Genomic DNA, 21,905 nt, shown 5'->3' on the forward strand with positions numbered 1-21,905 from the left:
ATGGCTGAGAAACAATCAATTTACAATGCATACACAGCGCTGAAAACGCACCCCTACGATAAGGTTATGACCCTCACCGGTGCCTGCTTTGGAGTAGCAGCTAGCTACCCCTATTCCTGCTCAAGGAGGCTCTTGCCTCAGCACAAAAGCATGAATCCACACAGCTGTCTATCAGTCAAATGAAAAGCCCTCTTGTGGAGCATCACATAACTGTACGTAGGGGAGAGAGAGAAAGCAGTGTGTAGTGAGAAAAGCAAGCACTCTATAGCTCTTAACCTGTGTGACAGGTTCTCAATGAAGCATCCCCCCACCATAAATCGAGCGCCTCCTTTGCTGCCCTTGACCTGTAATGCATCTGTGAACAAAGATGCAAAAAGGGGAAGATTTCCATGGCTGCCAAAACCTGCGTATCGCTGAAAACACAGCAAAACAGCCCTGTAAACACGCATCTCATGCCTTCCAATGCTGAAAAGGAGTTCCTTGGTCCTACGTAATGGGAAGCTCAAAAGAGGAGAGAAATGGCTGAAAATCACAATTATCAGCCTCCAAAACTGCTCCAAAAAGTCTAGTACGAGTTCTCTTTTCCCAAACTTGGTAAATTGGCCAAAAAGTGCCACTTGGCACTCATACATGCAATTTCCCTGCATTGGGCTTCCTGCTTAAAAATCTCTCAACTAGTGCATCCAGTTGACTTTGCAGCAGAGTAATAAATGTTTCCCTTGTCATTCTGAAGCTAATGACGCGAATAGATTTCATGGCCCAAAATAGCAATTCCCTAAATTTTAGGAGATGCTTCCGTTGGGCTCCCACTGGTCATCTGACCATCTATCCTCATTGGGACCGCATCCAAAAGTGCAATGTGGCCCAACTGTCGAATACTTCCTGTTGGTGATCCCACCTTGACTTTATGCCTTTACTGAGTTCACTTCCTAGTATCCACCAACTTACTAAGTGCGACGAGGGGACCTACATGATCTTGAACTGAGCCTAGACATCCTTTTACTTTACGAGTTCCAATGCCGACCAACTTCCCGTCTGCGGGTCAAACTACCGTTCACATTGGCCATACAATGTCCGACCATTTGCAACTTCAAAAAAAGGGTCTCAAAAATTAAACAAAAATCATTGGAAAGAAACCAACAACTAAGGTTAGCAGTTGCCACGTCCTCGTGACAACTACTATCAGGTAGAGTTCGAGACTTCCGAGATGGCGTCCAAGATCATCGTAATGAGCCCCTTGGCCATCCAAGCAGTTCGAGCCCACTTTCAACAATGGAGGTGTAACAAATTGCTGACGTGTCAACCTAGTGAAGAACGCAACTATCGGCCGAGGGGCCTAAACCCTAGAAGAAGCAGAAGCAACAAATTTCCGAAAATTGCGTAGCTGCTGACGACGTGGCAAATTTCCGAAAATTGCGTTGGCATGATGACGTGGCAGGTTGTACGGATTTCCGCGTTTTGCGTTGAGCTGATGACGTGGGAACTGTACGGATTTCCGTATATTACGCTGACAGCTTTTTTGGCTTTGCTTTTGGACCATAAGCTTTTGAGTTTGAAGGCTTTTTTATTGTAAATTGCTTTTGGGGCCTAGGGCCTTTAAATATGAGGTTAGGGCTCATTCTCTGGCATGCTTCCTGGAGAAGGTGCAGAGTCTGGAGTACCGGCTTGTATTGTGTTGATGCAATATAAAGAATTACCAAAAGGGGCACCAAGGTTTGGGGCCAATACACTTTGCGGTGAAATTCCGCCACTCCGTGTCGCGTGTCGTCTCTCTCTCTCTCTCTCAGTTCAGTTGTTATTGAAGTGCTAAAAGTCTGTTCAAGTTGTTATTTTCTATTGGCACGTGGTGCCCATCTTGTGACAAGAGGCATGGTTTTGATCCAGCTACAGATGTTCTGGTAGAGGAGGCAGACCTTCCCATCGCCGTCTGCTTTCCCGGTTTGCGGAGGGAGTACCTGCAACTCTTGTGCAGGATAGGCTCAGAGATTGGGACTGTCCTCGAAACACCTCGGACGGCAACCTCTGTAGCTGCCAAGGCGGCCGACATCCCCTCAGTACGTGGTCTGGTTCGGGACACACCCACTCTTCCAAAGGTCATCCTACTACCTCGGGTGAGTGGAGGTTGGTTCCGTCAAAGCGTGGAACATTCGGGCCTCCCAAATCAGTGTTTCATTTGCAGACAGATGGGCCATTTGGCAAAGGCCTCTCCTCACAAGAGACCTCGACCCACAGTGCATGCGCAGCCTTCCAAGGCTGAGCAAGCCCAACAGCCAGACACACAGGACACACAGGCTGGTACCTCGACTGAGACCAGTGATCAGGCAACTGATGGTTGGCCGCCGTCGACAGGGGCGGACTCGCCCCATGCTCCCCCTGGTGACCGACCTTCTGTAGCTCAACAACACTGTGTTCTGACTGGGAACCGTTTTGACCCCTTAAACAGGACCCGCCTGAGGAGGCCCCGTCCACTTCCATTCCTCCACCACCACCTCCTCCTCCCTCAAACGGTACCGCTCCGCCTCCCCCACCTTCGCCTCCCGCCCCTCCTCTCTTCTCGATGAGACCCACAGCCTCATCTCCCAACCTCTCCTCCACTCCTCCTCAAACGCTTCTTCCGCGAGGAGTTCTCTTGGTAGTGCTTTCGCTACGAGCCGTGCGGCTCGAGAGGAACAACCCCACTTGAGGCCGCCTTTTTTGGTGCAGACTCCTCACTTTGCAATAGTCCCTAGACGTTTGACTAGCTTCAACATTCGCAGACATTGTCGACTACAACTTCACTCAGTTTCTGGGTGACTCTTCTCCTGACCTGGAGGAGGCTAGCTTTCAAGTCCACGTCCTCTTTCTTGCAGCTAGAGGCATTGAGGCTTTGGACACAGCGGTGGGTTTCTCCTTTTTGCTATGTGGTAGAGATCTCATAGAGTGGACCCAGTACACAATCCTTGATTGGCTTCAGATTCAGGGTACTGAGTTCTCACACCACACAGGGGACTTAGGGGTGACAGATCTGGTGCAAACACTTCGGCCTCTTGCCAAGTTCAACGTGACGCCTCCGGATGCGGCGGGTTGCAGACACATTGTGGTGTATTTGTTTGCTGACACTCAGAGCCCTCCTTGTTATGTATTTGTGCATGAGGACTCTTGGACAGAGGATGTAGCCCTTCGAGCTGCACGCTCGGCTTGGGCCTAGGCGGGACAATCACTTCTTTCGCACTTGTCTAGAGGTCGTTCGAATGTGGATTACTCCCCATCCAAACCGGCCTGAAAGATAGCGAGGTTGATTGCTGCGACAACATCTGTTTTCTCTCACTAACTCCATGAGAATCATCTCATGGAATGTGCAGGGATTGGGATAGCCCCAGTTTCAGTGTCAGAGGGTCGACTACGTCAAGAGCTTCAGAGATGCCTTGTGGGTGGTGAGATTGACATTCTTATGCTACAAGAGCATCATCTTTGTGAAAGCCGCATTCGACGGTGTGGTCAAATTTTACGTGGTCGCTATGAGACGTTTTGGTCAGCTGCATTTGGACCTGGAGGCATCCAGGGTGGGGCATGTATGACTATTGCGTATTCTTTGCAGCAAGCCATTGTGGACAGAGGAATTATTCTGCCAGGCAAGGCTCAGTGGATTACTACAAAGATTCAGGGTTGTCTCATGGGCTTCCTGAAATCTACGCGCCCAATGTGGCAAGTGCAGGTGCAGAGTTTTGGGCTCACATTCTAGAGTCTCCGCTGCAGGCAGAGCAATGGTGCATTGGGGGTGACTTCAACATGTTGGAGGACCCCTCTGACAAGATTGGAGGTAGCCAAACTACTATGAGTTGGCAACTTGGGAGAGGTGAAGTATGACTGCGGGTTTCACATGTGTGGCAGCATTCTAGTATTGTGAGGCCACTTGACACCCTGGCCTTCTCTCGTTCGGACCGTAGAGTGGGAGGGGTGAATCTATCTTGGATAGACCGCTTCTACACTAGTGACCACTTCTGTGATGGGTGGATCAGTTTGAACTTTGCATTCTGCCAAGGACTTCTTTTTCGGACCATGCACAAGTGATCCTCACAGTGACAGATAGACAGAGGAGGAGGAGCACAATGCTTCGCATCCCTAAGAGGGTCTTGCTAGACTCTGCGCTCAGAGAGAGAGTGGTGGCTCTTTGGACAGAGGGCTTAGACCTGCAAGACTCTCCTGCTGAAAGAGTGGCCTCTGGACTTGCTCAGCTTAGTCGGCTATTTCTTCAGGAACCTACGGCTTGCCTGGCTACAGCGAGAAAGGAGGAGCAGTGTCTCCAATGAGGTGTTGCTTCCCTGCAAAGAATGCAAGAGCAACATCCAGTCAGTCCTTGGTTGGAGAAGCAGTTACAGCCAGAGTTACCGGGGAGGGCGGCTTAGAGGCCTTGGAACGCCGTTCCACGCAGGAACGGTGTTTCGATCGGCTGGAATTTTTTGAAACGCCCCAGAACGGACAGACGTTCCGGCCGACAGTCTGTGATTGAAACGGACGGGCCAGAACCGTTCCAACTACCAGAACCGAGCAGAAATCAAACGGCTCCGTGAGGGAGCCAACGGCCAAAAACAGTCCAGCATGGTCTTTATATATTGCCCCCTCTTCCCCCATTCCTTCACAAATGCATCAAGGTCAAGGCCCTCTCTCCCTTGCTCTCAACTCTCAAGCCATAGGGCCTCAAGGCTCAAGCTCTCAACCTCTCTCTCTTGGGCTAAGTTCTAATCCTCAAGGCTCAAGCTCTCTCTCTCTCTCTCAGTCTCAACTTTCAAGAGGTGAAGCCTCTCTCTCAAGCTCTCACGGAATCAAGCCTCTCTCTCTCTCTCTCTCTCTCTCTCTCTCTCTCTCTCTCAAACCCTCAAAGATCAAGCTCTCTCTTTCACGGATAATCCATGGCCTCTTCTTCTCGTACAACCCCCTCCGTTCATGCGGGCAACACTCAAAGATCAAGCTCTCTCTTTCACGGATAATTCACGGCCTCTTCTTCTCATACAACCCCCTCCGTTCATGCAGGCAACACTTAAAAGGCGAAGGAATGGTCGTGGTGGGATGAAGTGACCTCGGAGGGCACCTTGTAGACGACGGGAGGTTCTCGTGCATGGGCATGCAAGCTATGCTCTTACGCGCGGAAAGGGGGGCATGACAAAGTGAGGGCACACTTTCTTCGAGTGTCGGGACATGAGGTGAAATTTTGCACCAACGTAACCATTGAGAAGAGGAAGAAGCTCGAGGAAAAGGATTGGCAATTCAACCATAAAGCCAAGCCCGCACGCAAAGGTATCGACCCAAAGACCCTCATTTTCTCTAGAGAGAGCTTTTGGCAGTTATCCATGCTCTTACTCAGTGGCAACATTACCTATTGATAGCAGATTTTACCGTCTTCATAGACCAGCAGAGTTTACGCTACAGAAGCAACCATCGGAAAAGCAGATGCGCTGGGTGAAACCGGCCCGTAGGGCGGTAGGCGTTGGCTTTCACCCGAAATTCTTTACTATAGACACACACACAGAGCACTTTGCCAAGGAGACCTGTAACGGGAATTAACACTTAAATCACACACACGGCTCGAAAGCTAAAATGCTCCGAGCAGACGCCGACAACCTGTAGGCCCCAAAATTGGCGCCCCTTTCGGTATTTCTTTATTCTTTAGGAGGGTAAAATACAAAGAAGAGTCCTGGGAATCCTTTGACTGTATCCCACTAGATACCGCCTGTTTGGCCAAATTTCGGCAACATAACAGCCCCTAAACTTGCGCGAAACCAATTCCCCTGCTGGAACTCACTTCTAGTGGCGTATACCCTCTGATTCCTGCCAAAAAACAGTAAATTCAGTACGCTGTATTTACTGGTTTTTGCCCTGTTTTCAGCCCCAAACAGTCCTCTGCCAGCGGGGCACTATTCCCAATGGTTATGGCGTCCGTATGGCTGAAAAACAGTCAATTTACAGCGCATACACAACGCTGAAAACGCATCTGTACGGTGAGGTTATGACCCTCACCGGTGCCTGCTTTGGAGTAGCAATTAGCTACCCCTGTTCCTGCTCAAGGAGGCTCTTGCCTCAGCACAAAAGCATGAAACCACACAGCTGTACATCAGTCAAATGAAGAGCCCTCTTGTGGGGCATAACATAACTGCACGTAGGGGAGAGAGAGAGCAGTGTGTAGTGTGCAGGTCATCACTCCTAGCACCACACTATACATAGAGAGGAAAGCAAGCACTCCATAGCTCTTAACCTGTGAGACAGGTTCTCAATGAAGCATCCCCCAAGCATAAATCGAGCGCCCCCTCTACTGCCCTTGACCTGTAATACATCTGTGAACAAATAGATGCAAAAAGGAGAAGATTTCCATGGCTGCCAAAACCTGCGTATCGCTGAAAACGCAGCAAAACAGCCCTGTAAACACGCATCTGATGCCTTCCAATGCTGAAAATGAGCTCCATAGTCTTAGGTAAAGTCATGGGAAGCTCAAAAATGGAGAGAAATGACTGAAAATCACAGTTATCAGGCTCCAAAACTACTCCAGAAAGTCAGTTACGGGTTCTGTTCTCCCAGACTTGGTAAATTGACCAAAAAGTGCCACTTGGCACTCATGCATGCAATTTCCCTGCATTGGACTTCCTGCTTAAAAATCTCTCAACTAGTGCATCAATTGACTTTGCAACAGAGTACTAAAATGTTCCCCTTGTCATACCGGAGGTAATGACGCGAACACATTTCACGACCCAAAATAGCAGTTCCCTAAATTTTAGGAAATGCTTCCATTGCACTCTCACTGGTCATCTGACCATCTATCCTCATTGGGACCGCATCCAAAAGTGCAATGTGGCCCAACTGTCGGATACTTTCTGTTGGTGATCCCACCTTGACCTTATGCCTTTATTGAGTTCACTTCCTAGTATCCACCAACTTGCTAAGTGCAACGGGGGGACCTACATGATCTTGCTCTGAGCCTAGACATCCTCTTACTTTACGAATTCCAGTGCCGACCAACTTCCCGTCTACGGGTGAAACCACAGTTCACATTGGCCATACAATGTCCGACCATTTGCAACTTCAAAAAGAGGGTCTCGAAAATTAAACAAAAATCATTGGAAAGAAACCAACAACTAAGGTTAGCAGTTGCCACGTCCTCGTGACACTGAGCAAACATCTTGTCACAGTTTCACTTCCAGATTGTCCATGTGCAGGGACAGAAAAACTTGGTGGCAGACGCTTTGTCTCGGAAGCCGTTGGTTCTGGCTATTTCCGCGATACACCATAGGAGCTTCGAGGATAGGACCCAAAGAAGAAGGAAGAGGTGGATGCAGCCGTGGCCCGATTCTTCTATCAGGACCATATCCCATTTGTCATGGCGAGGTAAGTTTTATGATTTATCAATCTTCTCTCTCATTTCTTCCGTTATCGTCGTTTCCGATACTAACCTCTTCTATGTTTGATCGAAATAGGTCGGAGTATTGGAAAGTCATGGTGCAACGGATAGGAGAGTATGGCACCGGCTATGTGCCGTCATCTTCAGAGGCTCTCCGAACCACTTTGCTCGATCAAGAGACGGCTATCGTGAAGCAAGCAACACTCAATATTCAACGTCTTTGGGCCAAACATGGCGTTTCCCTCATTGCCGACGGGTGGAGCGAGATCTATCCATGGTCTCGTCGCATACTCGAGTGGAGAGATGTACTTTGTGCACTCTCACGATGCCACCGAGAGTGGCAAGTCCGCCGATGTTCTCTCCGCAGAGTGGACAGCAGCCATAGAAACGATCCGTGAGCAACACATGGTGGCCATTATCACAGATGGGGAGGCATCAAACAGGTCAACAGCAGCTATTATAGAGGGCCACTATCCGCATGTGACAGTGTGCTTTTGCATGGCACACTACTTGAACAACCTTCTAAAAGACATCGGCAAGCTAGACTAAATCGCTCCAGTCATTGCTGATGCAGTGAAGATTGTTACTTTCATCAACAATCACAACTTCGTTCGGAGTGAGTACCTCAAGAGGTCGGGTGGCAAAGTGCTTCTAAAGTATTCAGACACCCGCTTCGCATTCAACTTTCTTCTTGTGCATAGGCTGTCTGAATGTCAAAATGCAGTCCGAGAGGCCTTCATCAGTGATGAGTTCACCACCTCCTATGCAAAGACAATTGCAGGGATTTTGTGCAAGGATAAGGCAGAGGATCTTGAGTTCTGGAAGGAGCTCAAGAGTCTAGACGCACAAGTAAAACCAATGGTTCATTTGCTTCGAGTTCTGGATGGCATGGATCCTTGCATTGGCAAGATTTATGAGGCAATGGACCGCATGATCGAGCAGCTTGCACAGCTTGAGCCGAAAGTAGAGCGATATGAGGAGATCCATGCGCTTTGCAGCTCGAGGTGGAACTCATATGCCTCTCCTTTACACGGGGCAACGTACATGGTGGATCTAGAGTTCCAAAGTGCAAGGCAAGAGACAGATAGAGAAGTAATGAGCTAATTTACAGAGATCTTAAACAAGATGGTTCTAGACAGAGATGGGCGACGCATTGTCAGAGATCAGCGTGTGGTCACTGGTTTAGCCCCCTTGTAGTCTTGACTCTCATTATGGTATATGTCACCTTTGGTCTTTTTGTAGTGCCTTGGCGGGCCTTGTTAGCCAGAATTAAGCGAAAAGTGTTATCTCTGACTTCTACTCTTGCAATTATTTGAGAGCTCTAATCTGTAATTACATATGTTATTCACAATTGTGTATCAGTGTATGGGCATTGTGTTTGTTCAATGTTGTGTATGTTCTATGTACTCTGGGCGCCACACATCCCAATCTAGTCATAATAAGGTTGAATGGTCTTCGAATCGTGTTTTTTGTGGGTATTAGAGTCAAAGGACTCTAGTACTACTTGTATTCAAACACAAAACGCTAAAAATAACATTATTTGGGTGTTTTTTTAGCGTCCCGTTCTGCGCTGTTCCCGTTCCGGACCTCTTCCCATTCCCCCGTTCCGCAGGGAGGCCCATCGCCGCTCCCGTTCCGCGGTCCGGGTAACTCTGGTTATAGCAGGCTCGCTAGAAGCGTGCCAACACAGAGGAGAGGCACAAGGAGTTTTCTTTTCATCGTCAGGCATCTTAGTGGACCCAGGTGGGTGACAGAGTGACAGGGGCTTTCTTTGAGACAGTGGGGCCCCGACAGGCGCATGCCAAGGTCAATCAGTTGAGGATGCGTGACGGGTCAGTTGCTTCATAGCCAAAGGACATGTGTGCAGTTGCCACAGACTTTTACCGTGACCTGCTATCAGCAGAGCCTCAGTCAGAGCGTCAAGATGCATGCAGAGAGCAAGTTTGGGCACAGATGCCTTGTCTTGTGACTGAAGAGATGCGCCAAAGTCTTGAGCTGCCTCTACAGTTAGAGGAGCTCCACGTGGCCCTCAGAGCACTTCTCCGTGGTAGCTGTCATGGTGAGGATGGTCTAACTCCAAGCTTTTTCTTCAATAATTGGGACGTGCTTGGCTCAGATCTTTGCAGCGCTTTTCAGTACATCCTACACACAGGAGAGATGCCTGACAGCATGAGTGAGGGCCTGATCTACCTCATTCCCAAGGAGGGTGGCTTCTTGGATGAGATTCGACAGTGACGGCCCATCACCATCCTCAACTCAGCCTACAAAATTCTTGCCAAGGCTCTCAGTTTGAGGATTCAGCCACTTCTAGAGAGCATCTTACATGGGACACAGACAGGTTTTGTCAAGGAGCGTAGTATCCTTGACAACATCTTTACTTTCTGGGAGGCGTCTGGCCTCGTGCGCCTCCGTGGTGAGGATCTGGTGATACTTCTCGATCTTGAGAAGGCCTACGATAGAGTTGACGGGGACTTTTTGGAGGGCACTCTACACAGGATGGGCTTCTCAGATGCCTGGATCAGAGGTGTGTTGGCTCTCTACAGACGGGCACACAATCAGGTACTTTTGTCAAGTGGTAGAGGAGATCCTTTCATGCTCACACGCTCGGTCAGACAAGGCTGCCCTCTTGCCCCCTTCCTCTTTCTGTTCTGTGCTGAGGCGATGAGCAGGTTATTAGTTTCACAGCAGGTTGGTCTACGTGGCTTAGCGCTCCCTATTGGGCGAGATGAGCTACTGGATGTTGAGTTTGCTAACGACTCAGCCTTGTACTTGGAGGGCCAGGGGGCCAACCTTCATAGGTGTGAGCAAGCTCTTGAGACCTTTTGTTGTGCATCAGGCGCACTAATCAACTGGAGGAAGACAATGGTTTTCTCGGTTGGTAGTGCTCCTACGCCTGATTGGCTGCCATGAGAGATTGAGGCAGGGAGAGTTGCACATATCCCCAGAGCAGAGAGGATATGCAGACTTTGCACAGCAGAGATTGAGAGCGAGGAGCATTATGTATGCAGATGCAGAGCATGTGAGGAGATCAGAGGCAGATATCGGACCTTGTTTGCAGATCAGCCCACAATACATCAGATTTTTGAGTCCGAAGACCAGCAACAATTCGACCGCTTCCCCCTAGAGGCACAACAACATCGGAACTCCCTCCTCAAGGCAGCATCAACCGTGAGAGACAAGCTCCAAACACAGCTCACAGACTTTTTTCAGAGGACCATAGCACCACCACCATCTCCGACCATCAAGAGAGGAGTGACTCTACAGCAGGCTAAGGAGGTCTAAGCTCGCAGACGCCCACGTACCCATGGACGTAGAGCACCTCGCCTACACCAGAGAGAGATCCAAGAGATTCGGGAGCACTACTATAGATCTCTCGAGCTTTTGCAAATCCAGCTGCCATCTTACGCGGATTGTTCATACCCTACCTGCCCATGCATTATGTTCTACACCATGATTATGGTATTAGATGGAGCTAGAGATAGGATAGCATTTCTTCTCATGATTGTATCTACCCCAACATATAGGACTGCACCGTTTCCTCAGTTTTGGAGCTCCACCCCCACCCTTGTATCACCTCCCTCGTCTCCCAATCATTATACAGAGGACCCCCCTCATGTACTTTGATTTGTCTCATAGGTCAATTTCGGCCTTTTTATAGACGTAAAAAAATCTCTCTCTCTCTCTCTCTCTCTCTCTCTCTCTCTCTCTCTCTCTCTCTCTCTCTCTCTCTCTCTCTCTCTCTCTCTCTCTCTCTCTCTCTCTCGCTCTATATATATATATATATATATATATATATATATATTAAAGTTCAGTGATTTTGAAGTTTCTGTTCGTGTGTTGCTATTGATTTCACGCTTGGAGTGTCCAAACCTGTTACAGTGGAATCATAGCTCAAGAAGATTCTTCTTCTACGGAGGATCCGATCCTTCTTGCAACACATGCAATCTTCGTGCATTAGGCACTCCCACCCTTCATACATCACGCATCGGGCGCGCTCCCATCTTCATCGCTCTATCTTACAAGGCATAAGCCATAAAGAACCCCAGATTATACATGGGTTCTCGCGAAGACTCTGACAGAGATAACACTTCTCAATGGGTAGGCAGAGAAAAGTTGAAATCCGGTGCAAAACTAAAGAAAGGAATGAAGATTTGGACAAATTCTTCGCAGAAAAGTTTGTCAGAATGGAGTACAAACGTCAAATACAGGTTGACATATGTGTGAAAAGATTGATCAAGTACTCCAGAGACCTGAGATTTGCAAAACACCTGAAGAATTACCCGATTGATGAGATTTACTCGAGATGGTGTGAGGCCATTGATTCTCCTCTCAGATAGGAGGAAAGCTAAAAGGACAGACAAGTGTAGACAAGCGGAACATGTACTCGCAAAAAGAGCTGGACAAAACTCTTGAAAAAAAGATGAACAAGAGGACCACCAGAAGATAAGCCAGAGCAGCAGTAGAGCGCCGAAGAAAAGGAGAGACGAAAGCAGGACTAGTCCCAAATTTTGTGGGGACCTTCGACCTTGATCAAATGAACGAAAATACCAAACTTTGCACAGGACGGGGCAAAGTGCGACACCAAGAAACCCTTATCTTCTTTGATGGAGAGACCAAGGCCAACTTCAACAGAATTGGCGGCTCGATTTGGAATTACGCCCAAGGAAATGGGGCCACAAGCCAGGGTTGTTCTAGAGGCACCCGAAGGCTTAGTTACATGGGACGACGGGTCGGGGTTGGGAACGGGGACGGGGACGGGACGGCAAAAGTCAAGAAACGGGGACGGACGACAAAAAAAAAACATAGTTTTTTTTGGCATTTTTTGACCTACACACATGCCACACACATAGAGCATCACTTTGATCACAAATTTACACTAAATAGACCAAAGAACACGAGTCATATAAACACAAATGTGCTATTAAAATATCGAGAAATAAGGATCCAAAGGGTGGCTTTTATAGCCATTGGGGTGCTTCAAAGTTCAAACATATGGCTGTTGGAGAGGAACTAGCCACTAGAAACGATCATTGGCCCAAATCTTATAAAAAGTTGATTGTCGTCCCCTCCCGTTCCCTGCCGTCCCCGAGACGTTTTGACTGCATTTCCACTTGGCAGGCCATTTGCCGTCCGTCCCGACCCGGAACCGGACGTCCCCCATCTCTAGGCTCCGTCCCCTCCTTCCCCTTTAACTATGCTCGAAGGGGATTTTTCCATTACACCCGTAATTGGCAAACTATGTTTGCATTGTCAGGGGTATTTAGGGCACGAGGACTTTTACATCATGCCTTAGGAAGGGTGTGACATCGTCCGAGGAATCCCTTGGTTCCCCAAGAACATTGCCGTGGTCGATTATAGAGCAAGGAAAGCCATCTTGAAGAATGAGAAGGGCAAAGAGATTGTACTTGATGGAAAACTGAAAGGCGAGTCCATTCCACTACACGGAATCTAATTTAATTTAATTTGTTTACCCGATTTTCTTGAAAGAACAAAATGATGATCATAGGCGAAATATGTCAAATTTCGAAAAAGAATGACAAGATTTTTTGTAGGCTGAAGCTGACTATTTTTTTGCGGGCTTACCAGAGTTGCCTGCTTCACGTCCTGAAGATCACATGATTGATTCCCGGTAATACACCACCGAACCGGCCACCTTACAGAGTTAGCCGAGCCCATAATGAAGAAATAATAGACCAGAATAGATCGATGATATACTCGACAGACTTCAGGGTTCTACTTGCCAAATTAATCTGAAGAGTGGTTATCATAAGATCCCAATTGCTCCTGGACACCTCTACAAGATAACTTTCAGGACAGCTTTTGGTTTGTACGCATATTTGGTAATGCCATTTGGCCTTACGAATGCATCGGCTACATTCAACCGAATGATAAGTATAATTTTTAGAGAGTATCGATCATTTGTGGACACTTTCTTTGACGACATCATCGTCTTCTCCAGACACCACCTATTGCAAGTCTGCCAAGCATTGCGGAAACATAGATTGATTATCAACGCTTAAAAGAGAATTTTTCTTGCCTGAGATACACTTCTTGGGACACATTGTCTCAACAGAAGGGGTAAAGACGGATCCCGACAAAGTTGCGACTATTCATGATTGGCGTGATTTGAGGAATGTTCACGAGGTTCGAAGCTTATCTAGGCTTGTGCTCATATTATCGGCAGCTCATTCGGAAATTTGCAGAGATAGCTTCTCCTTTGCATATATTGACTCATAAAGGAGTTCCTTTTACTTGCGGACCGACAGAGATTGCAGCCTTTCAGCTCTCAAGGAAAAGTTGACTACGGGACAAGTGTTGGCCTTTCCAGACTTGCAAAAGCAGTTGAAGTTTATTGTGATGCTTATGGTCATAGTTTGGAAGCAGTCTTGATGCAAGAAGGCCATGTAATTGCTTATGAGAGCACGATGCTTTTACGTCCTAAAATGGTTGCACAGGTTTATAAGAAAGAGCTTTTGGCAGTTATCCATGTTCTTACGCAATGGCGACACTCTTCTCGGAGCCGACTTTACAGTTTTTACAGAGCACTAGAGTTTCACCGACAGAAGAATTTAGTGGCAGATGCGTCGTCTAGAAAGCCCTTGATTCTCGCTATTTACAGGATACATTATCAAAGCTTCAAGGATATGGTAGATCAGTGTGCCACAGATCCTGATTTTGCAAATATATTTCACCGAATACAGAGTGGAGAGACAATTCCAAGCTATTCCATACGGGACGGCTACAACGTTTGAGGGAAAAGGTTTTGACAGAGTGCCATTGTCCACCTTTTTCAGGCCACCGCGGCATAGATACCACCTTGAAGGGTGTCCACCGATAATTTTATTGGCCGAGGCTGAAAAAGGATGCGGACAAGTTTTTTGGCAATTGCTTAGTATACCGAAAGGTCAAGTTTGACAGGCATAAGGCACCAAGATTTCTACAGCCTTTACCCGTACCCTCCGTCCTTGGGAAAGCATTGCCATGGATTTTATTTTTGATCTTCTCAAGACTCAAAGTGGACAAGATGGCATTTGAACAGTCATCGACAGATTCAGTAAACAGGCCCACTTCATTCCCAAGACAGTTAAGCCCGATCATTTGGCGAAATTGTTTGTCTTACAGATTTTCCAAATATATGGTATGCCGGAGTCCATTGTTTCAGACAAAGATCCCCGGTCTACTAGTTTTTTTGGAGAGCAATCTGGGAGAACATTGGCACGCGGTTGTAGTTCTCATCCTCGTTCCACCCGCAGACAAATGGGCAATTTGAGATAGCCAATTCAATGGTTTTGGATTTCTTGAAGTCTTATATTTTGAATCAAAAGACTTAGTGGGAAAGCAATAACCCCCCCCCCCAATTGTATACTTCAAATTGAGTCCTAGCACCAAGCTTATCATTAGCTTTAGTCTATTACTTTTAGTTCAGCTTTTCTTTTCCGGGATGGCAAAGGATATACCACATAGGTACATTGGTTGCCAAGTTCTGCCTTTCGAAGATGTGAATAAATCTTTCTTCATTTCTTTCTTTCTCCAACAAAAAAGATCAAAAAAAGCATGTCTTCCATTCACACCAGGAAATGCTGCGTTATTAGCACAGGTCACTATGACATCTTAATTGCCCAAGCACAATTGACATTAAAGCTTTTTTGAATTTATAAAACTAAGTAAGAGGGTATATCTTCCAGTGTACGACTCCACAAATCAAAAACTCGTTTCACTGAGGTCATCTAATCACAACCTAGAGATACCTAGCCATTTATGGTAGAGGAAGGCACTCTCATTCATAAAGTCACCACAGGCATAGTTCTTGATACATGCAGAAAACAGAACTTCATGGCAGTTTAAGGAAAGACAGCAAACATACCTCTAATGGTATCTTGAACCAGAAAACATTAAGGTGTCCATCAAACGTTGTAACTGCCTGCAATGGTACCGCATCATTGTACACATCCACCAATAGGGAGAGTACATTGCTTGCAATCTGGTTGCTGTTAAGCTCTAGAGTAGCATCCACAGATGATGTGCTTTGAGCTCCAATATCACCTCCATGCGATTCAACTTCACCAATCTCGTCATCCTTGTAGTAAATGCTCACAATTACAGTCTCATAAGTAACATCAAAATAGTTAGGATTCTCTACCTCAAGCTTCATGTCTATTGTTAGGTTGAGGTATACACTGGGGACTAAGGATCCCTCTCGCTTGATCTGGAAATGGATTTTACCAAGGGAAATGTCATCTACACTCACACCAAGAGAGCGAGGCCACACAAAGAACGCAACAATAGCTATAAAGATTAAAAGGGAACAACAGAGGCATCCACAAATGCGCCCAAGTCTCTGCCAAGAACATCCTCTGCATCTGCAAAGTCGCCGCCGTCTGTGGTATGGTAGGAACGGTGGAGGGTAGCCATAGACAGGGTGCCCATCAACAGGTACGGCTGGGTAGCCTACGAGAGGCTCTGCTGCTTCATCGTCTGAAAGGGAAGGGTATGCAGGAGGTGCACTTGGTGTCGAAGCAGATGCCATGGCGCAGCAAAGCGTGCAAAAAAGCGAAGTTTTCGAGATTCAGGAGTTATAGGAGCTGCGAGCGGGAAACCCATGTCAAATCTCCCACGTGTCAGACGAGAGTGACTCTCGTCGTGTCCAACTTCGATCCCTGTCTTTTGGGGCCGGGGCTATCTCTGTGGGATCCATGTATCTTTTTGGCCTGCCATACCCTACCAGCAGTGTTCGGGAAAAATCATTTTCACAAACATACAAAAATCCCTCCAAGACAAATTTGAACCGGAAATTTTACAATTCTAGCCAGTATTTTTGCAAAATGACACTATTTTTCATGCATTTTAAGCGGAATTTTCTCCTTCTTGCCCTCCCCTCAACCGACTACTTTGATTTTGCAACCGGCTCAAGGCTAACTCAGGCACACTTTTCCCGAACACTGTCTACCAGGCCCTAGTGTTTGCCGTGACCAAACGTCCATTTCTTTTTTTTTTCTCTCTTTTTTTCTTTTTTTTCTTTTTTACCATCAGGGCGGGGGAAGGAAGCAAGGAGAAACAATACACATATCATTTCTTTGGCAAGCTTTAATACGCTGATTTCATTGATTTCTATACTGATACAGATTCTTTCTATTTTGACTGCACATGGGGGATCCTGTGCAACACTCTGAAAGATCTCTCTCTCTCTCTCTCTCTCTCTCTCTCTCTCTCTCTCTCTCTCTCTCTCTATATATATATATATATATATATATATATATATATATATATAGTGATGGCGACATTGACCACTGCATCTCTAATTCACAACATGGTAAGAGGCTCTGATGGGGACGAAATTCTTTTGCTTTCCTCGGAGATGGCTGCTGACAATGCGTTTTCTAATCATCTAATGCATGTGAACAAGGCCATCCTCGGGCCTTCAGACTGGCAAATTTGTTTCAAGTTTTCATAACTTATGAGCTACTTTAGCGAGTATTGCATGGAATGATAATGCAATTCTCATGTAGCTCTCCTTTCTTGTTCTACACAACAACCTAAATAATTTAGCACTCTCTATATTAAGCGTTTTGAAGCTTTATAATCATTGAGTGCCTGCTATATGCAAGGCTTCTCAACGTTTGAACAAAAGTTTGTTCATACTTGCATAAGAAGAATGTTTGGAGGAAGAGTCAATTTAGATTGTGGTTCTTATTGATCCATGTCATCAGCAAAGTAGACATTCTCGATACTTCTTGATGCCATTGTTTCGATTGCAAGGTTGCCCATTCTTGTTTGGCCATTATGCCAACAAGCATAAAATATAGCTTTGTTACTTATTTGTTAGCTTTACCGTGGGCTCTTGCCGATTGTTAAGTAAATTAGTTTGTGATCGTTTTTTGTTCATTTTAGCATCACGGGCCAAAAAATTTGAAACATTTTTTAAATTGAGGTTGGGATGTGTGAACTAGATGAGCCAAGCATTGGCTCTTGTCACATTGAGAAGTAGTATGCAATAAAAGCAAGCTCCGACCTTAGTGTGAATGACCAATTGAAGAATAGATGCATGCTTCTGGATGTCGTTTGTTGCAATTGGCTGCGGAGAATGACTTGGAAGGATTCCAACTGCTCCTGAAAAAGAGTAACTACAAGGTAGATATGGTATGTCAGACGGAATGGATCAAGACAAATGGTTTTGGAATAAAGGACTCTTGCAATGATCGCAACATTATATGGAAGTTTGTACGTGATGTAGTGAAACACTATTGTTTATTTGGAGGAGATATTGATGACAGATATGGTCATGACGACTCCACTATGCTTCATTGTGCCGCTACAAGAAGTTTAAAGTTTGTTGTGGAGCTGGCTACTAGGTTTTTGTTGGAGTCGGGCATATGTGCACGTGCTTGATGCCTTTAGAAGGTGGCCTTGTGATGTGATTGATGTTCCACACTTAAGTGACCACATCAAGAAAGGCTTGATGGATGTTTTGAACAAAACAAAGCTAGCAAAAACTTGTGGAAGAGTTGGCTATGAATTTTCTGGTTATTTCGAAAATTATCTAACCCTATCATCTTCTAATGAGAGGGGCTTATCAGTAGAGGACGAAGAAAGTGCAGAAGTTATCTCATCATTCATATTTTATTCAACATCCCTAGGCTCAGGTATGTCATCATTGTCCTCTCCTTCTCCCTCCTTGTCTCTAAAGTCTCCTTAGCAAAAGTTGGTGGTGATAGGGTTGAGAAGGTTTGGGAATATCCTCTAGATTCTTCCGTTCCTGATATCAAAGACAATATATTTTGCCATTGATGAGTTCAAAATGTATGCTTTCAAGATTCCGCCATGTTCAAGGGCAAATTCTCATGATTGGACTGAATGCCCTTTTGTTCATCCCGGTAAAGAAGCCTATCAAACGGATTTTAGAAGGTATCATTAAAGTTGTGTTCCTTGTCCAAATTTTTGAAAAGGTTCTTGCAGAAGGGGTGATACATGAGAGTATGGACATGGAGTTGTAAGCGTTGGTTGCACCCCGCTCAGTAGCGGACTAGGCTTTGCAAGCATGGCACATCATGCAAGCAAAGAGTTATCATCTCGAGCCAGTTGACCCCATGCACCTCCATGCAGACATTGCAAAGCAGTTAATGTTTTCTTTTTAAAAACATTTTCTGCCTCCTTACGCTTGATGCACACCACTGCGTACAGGCGTGGCGCTTGCACGATCTAGGTGAGTTGGAACGAGCAATGTGAAATGAGGCAGGTCATCAGGTGCAGCAACCTAGTGATACACTGTTAAAAGGAGGATTTTCATTTTAGGGAGCCCCATACATTGCCATGCTCAAAAATCCCCGTTTTCAAAAGTACATGCGGCAGCTTCGTTGGGGGTGCTTCAACAAAGCCCTCCAAAAGTGCCTGGGGAGCCCTCATAGACATGCCCAACGACCCCCTCAACTAGTGACAATGCCCGAACGAGCAATACCACGTGGCACCCTGTATTGGCAACCAAAAAGTTGCCCCCCCCGCTCCACTATATCTTCCATGGGCATGGGGCGCTTGGGATCTGCAATGGGATGAATGAGCATCGTAGATCTCAAACAAAGTAATCTCGGGAAAAATTAATCTCAGGTATGCGAGATTACATCACCCCATTGCCCTAACACGTTGCTCGTGCATGTTCTCATGACGTGTAGGTGTCCTTCTCTATTTTTGACATGCAAAACTGTTGTGAGGTGAAAGTAAACACTGGTACCTGCGATTACTTTCATTGAAAAGTAATCTCAAGTACTCATGATTACTTTGGTGAGATCCACGATGCCTGATTCATGTCAAGGCCCTTGATTGATAAGGGCCTTTGAGCCCATCTCAAATGCCCATGGAAGACATAGCTGAGGCCGTAAACTCACAAGACTAATTGATACCTTTTGGTTGAGGTGGTACCAACCATCCACATTAATCGGACAATGTGGGCCGTTGATCAAATGTAGAATGGCAAACAAAAGCGATAGCCTATGGAACCCTCAAATTTGAACCCAACACCTACATCCATGAGGACCATGGGTCTACCATTGAGCATCACGCACTTGTTAACGTGTGTATGTGTTATTATGAAGTGAAATGTAGATTACTTTTCATTCACTTGGAATTCACTAGAGAAACAACAAGATACTATCATGTGTTTGGTCGATCAGAGTTCACTTTTAATTGTATCACACGATGTTCACTTGTAGTTTAGAATCACATGGAACAAAGGAGATTGAATAACACCACGTTGCCTAATTTAGACCACGGATCCCACCTCGCACCACAGGTGTCAATTAGTCATGAGGACTCACCACCCCTTAAAACTACTGTAAATAAATTAGATTTGGGTCTCCATGGTGCTTTAGTCATTTGAAATATTTTAAAAAATATTTTCAAAGTAGTCATACAACATCTGATGGAGTTTAATGGATGTTAGGAAACAAAGTACCTACTAAAACTAGTAAAGCTGCATAAACTAGCTTATTTCCAAGTATTACGCGCATTTCTCCATGACTAACCCATCAAAAGTCAAAAACATTAAATCTCCTTGAATTTAGTTAGGTGCATTCCACTTGTTTGTATAAAATTAGAATGGCTAAAAAATATTATTTTTTCTTCATGCTTTGGTGGGAATATTTAGCACCCTTTTTATAAATTTTTAAGGCCTAGTCATCCTCGACTCTTAGCTAGAAGTTCATATCACTAGTGTTATAATTTTAGGGTTGATTAAATATAGTAAATGATGCTTTCATGATTCAAAATTGTGAAGCAATGCAAAGCACAACTTGTTACGATGCCAAGCTCAACATTAGGCATTGATGTTTAATCTCCGCCTCTAATTGTCGCCATACCTTGTCATTTAATCACAAGAAAAAGTATATGTCATGATATTGAATGAAGGCTTAGAATGGGAATCGCTCTCTTAAACTTTTACCCTATAAGGCATTTTTGGAACAAAATAGGTGATTTCAATCAACAATCATTAACCATGTATTCCTAGAAGAGCAACATGCCATGGCAAATTCAATCATGGATGTTGGATACAAAGTATTGTACATGATATATTTAAATGATTGAATAGAAGTACAACTGGCATTGACTGCTGATTACAACAGATCTTGATGACAGATGGAGCAATAGCTTTATGATTACAGAGACTCAAGACCGGCCAATGGAGCGACCGTCCCAAATGAAAGAAGTGGGTCCTATACATAGGTGCCCGTACTGGGTTTTAACAAAACGTGCATTGTTACAATTGCTACAGTAATTACTATTGGTAGCTATTATTCCAACAATGTACAAGCACCTATATAGAGGCCATTCCCACTATCTACATTCTCCTCCTATTTCTTTGAATTTTGGCATATTCCAAAATTCCAGATAGCACACTAATATCAATGTTTGCAATTTTTGTTTATCTGAAGCCTTCTTTAGTGCTACTCTCTGAACCGTCTTAGTGAAATCTGAAGTATTCTAGGTTGACCACTTCCTTGAGTGTTGGAGTTGGTGTTAGGGTTCAGGTCAACTGGCCAGCCACCATCACGAATGGCTAACTTATTCTTTGGTTATAGTGAAAGAATAGGGAACGATAAGCTATCTTCTCACCAAGAGCTCAACCAAACACTATCTTTGTTGTATTGCACCGCACTCGCACGCACACACTCACAAGTGGTATCAGAGCTTGGTGGTTTTTGACCCGCTCTCAACACATGCACGAGCTTCGGTTTGAGCTTTAGCAGAGCTTGACAAGAGGTTCCTACAACAAAGTAAGAAGGTAATGTTGGAAAATTTGCAGCACTGGTGATTTTTGAGGCATATCGTTGGAACTCTACACGTAAAGATAGCGTTGGATTTTTTGAACTATAGTGCTATCTACATTGCAAACATAGCATAGCGTTGTCTTTTTTTGAAGTTCTCTAAACTTCATAGTGCTACACACAGAAAACAAGCAAAGAGAAGCAAAGAGGCGAAGAGAGAGCATTCTCTCGGGTGTCGGAAATCGGCATTGGAGGTCAAGTGTTGGGTATTTATTTCATTTTTGTTTGTGTTTGACCCACTTTCAATCCTACTTGGAAGGCTTCCAAGGCCACATTGATGGGTTCATATATTTTGTCTATCAACATTGATCCTCTTGATCTTGGTTTTGATTCCTTGTACTTTGACGACATTGATCGAGATATTTCCTCACCCATTTTATGGGCCTTCTCTTCAACTTCCCTTGGTTGTTATTGCCTTCTAAGCCCGTAACATTGGCATCTCTCTCTCTCTCTCTCTCTCTCTCTCTCTCTCTCTCTCTCTCGGAGTCTCTTGACGACTTTCTGCTTCCATCGATCTCAATGACACTCTTTTTCTTGCTCTTCTTGGCTTGTGCCCCGATAACTAACTCGATCAAAATTGTAGGTTCATTATCTAAGGAGCTACTTGGCATGACTTTCACTACATTTATGGACGTTTTTCCTTTATTTGTAGGATTCCTAGGACAATCTTCAAGAAAATACCTACCTTTTTTGTTGCATTACATGCAATAAGTCTTAACTGGCCTACC

At 45.4% G+C, this 21,905-nt stretch overlaps 1 protein-coding gene and 1 pseudogene across 2 annotated transcripts in view; one reads left to right on the top strand and one right to left on the bottom strand.

The window, feature by feature from the left end:
* LOC147417933 (uncharacterized) overlaps positions 1-16,057 on the bottom strand; it is a 44,244-nt gene extending 28,187 nt beyond the window's left edge. Inside the window, exons 1-2 of one of the 2 annotated variants that reach the window (XM_086506928.1) lie at positions 15,507-16,057; positions 15,231-15,443 (exon numbers count right to left, since the gene is read on the bottom strand). In XM_086506928.1, coding sequence (XP_086363054.1) covers positions 15,231-15,443; positions 15,507-15,893 — 600 coding nt within the window. In that variant the 5' untranslated portion in view covers positions 15,894-16,057. Of the gene's footprint in view, positions 1-15,230 lie in introns of both variants that reach the window. The other variant, XM_086506927.1, reaches the window with a different exon arrangement.
* A 580-nt stretch (positions 16,058-16,637) lies between these two features.
* On the top strand, positions 16,638-18,484 carry LOC147417934 (zinc finger CCCH domain-containing protein 30-like; annotated as a pseudogene).
* The last annotated feature ends 3,421 nt before the right edge of the window (positions 18,485-21,905 follow it).

The sequence above is a fragment of the Adiantum capillus-veneris genome, chromosome 30, assembly GCF_014529385.1.
Source record: "Adiantum capillus-veneris isolate H3 chromosome 30, ASM1452938v2, whole genome shotgun sequence".
NCBI classification, from domain to species: domain Eukaryota; kingdom Viridiplantae; phylum Streptophyta; class Polypodiopsida; order Polypodiales; family Pteridaceae; genus Adiantum; species Adiantum capillus-veneris.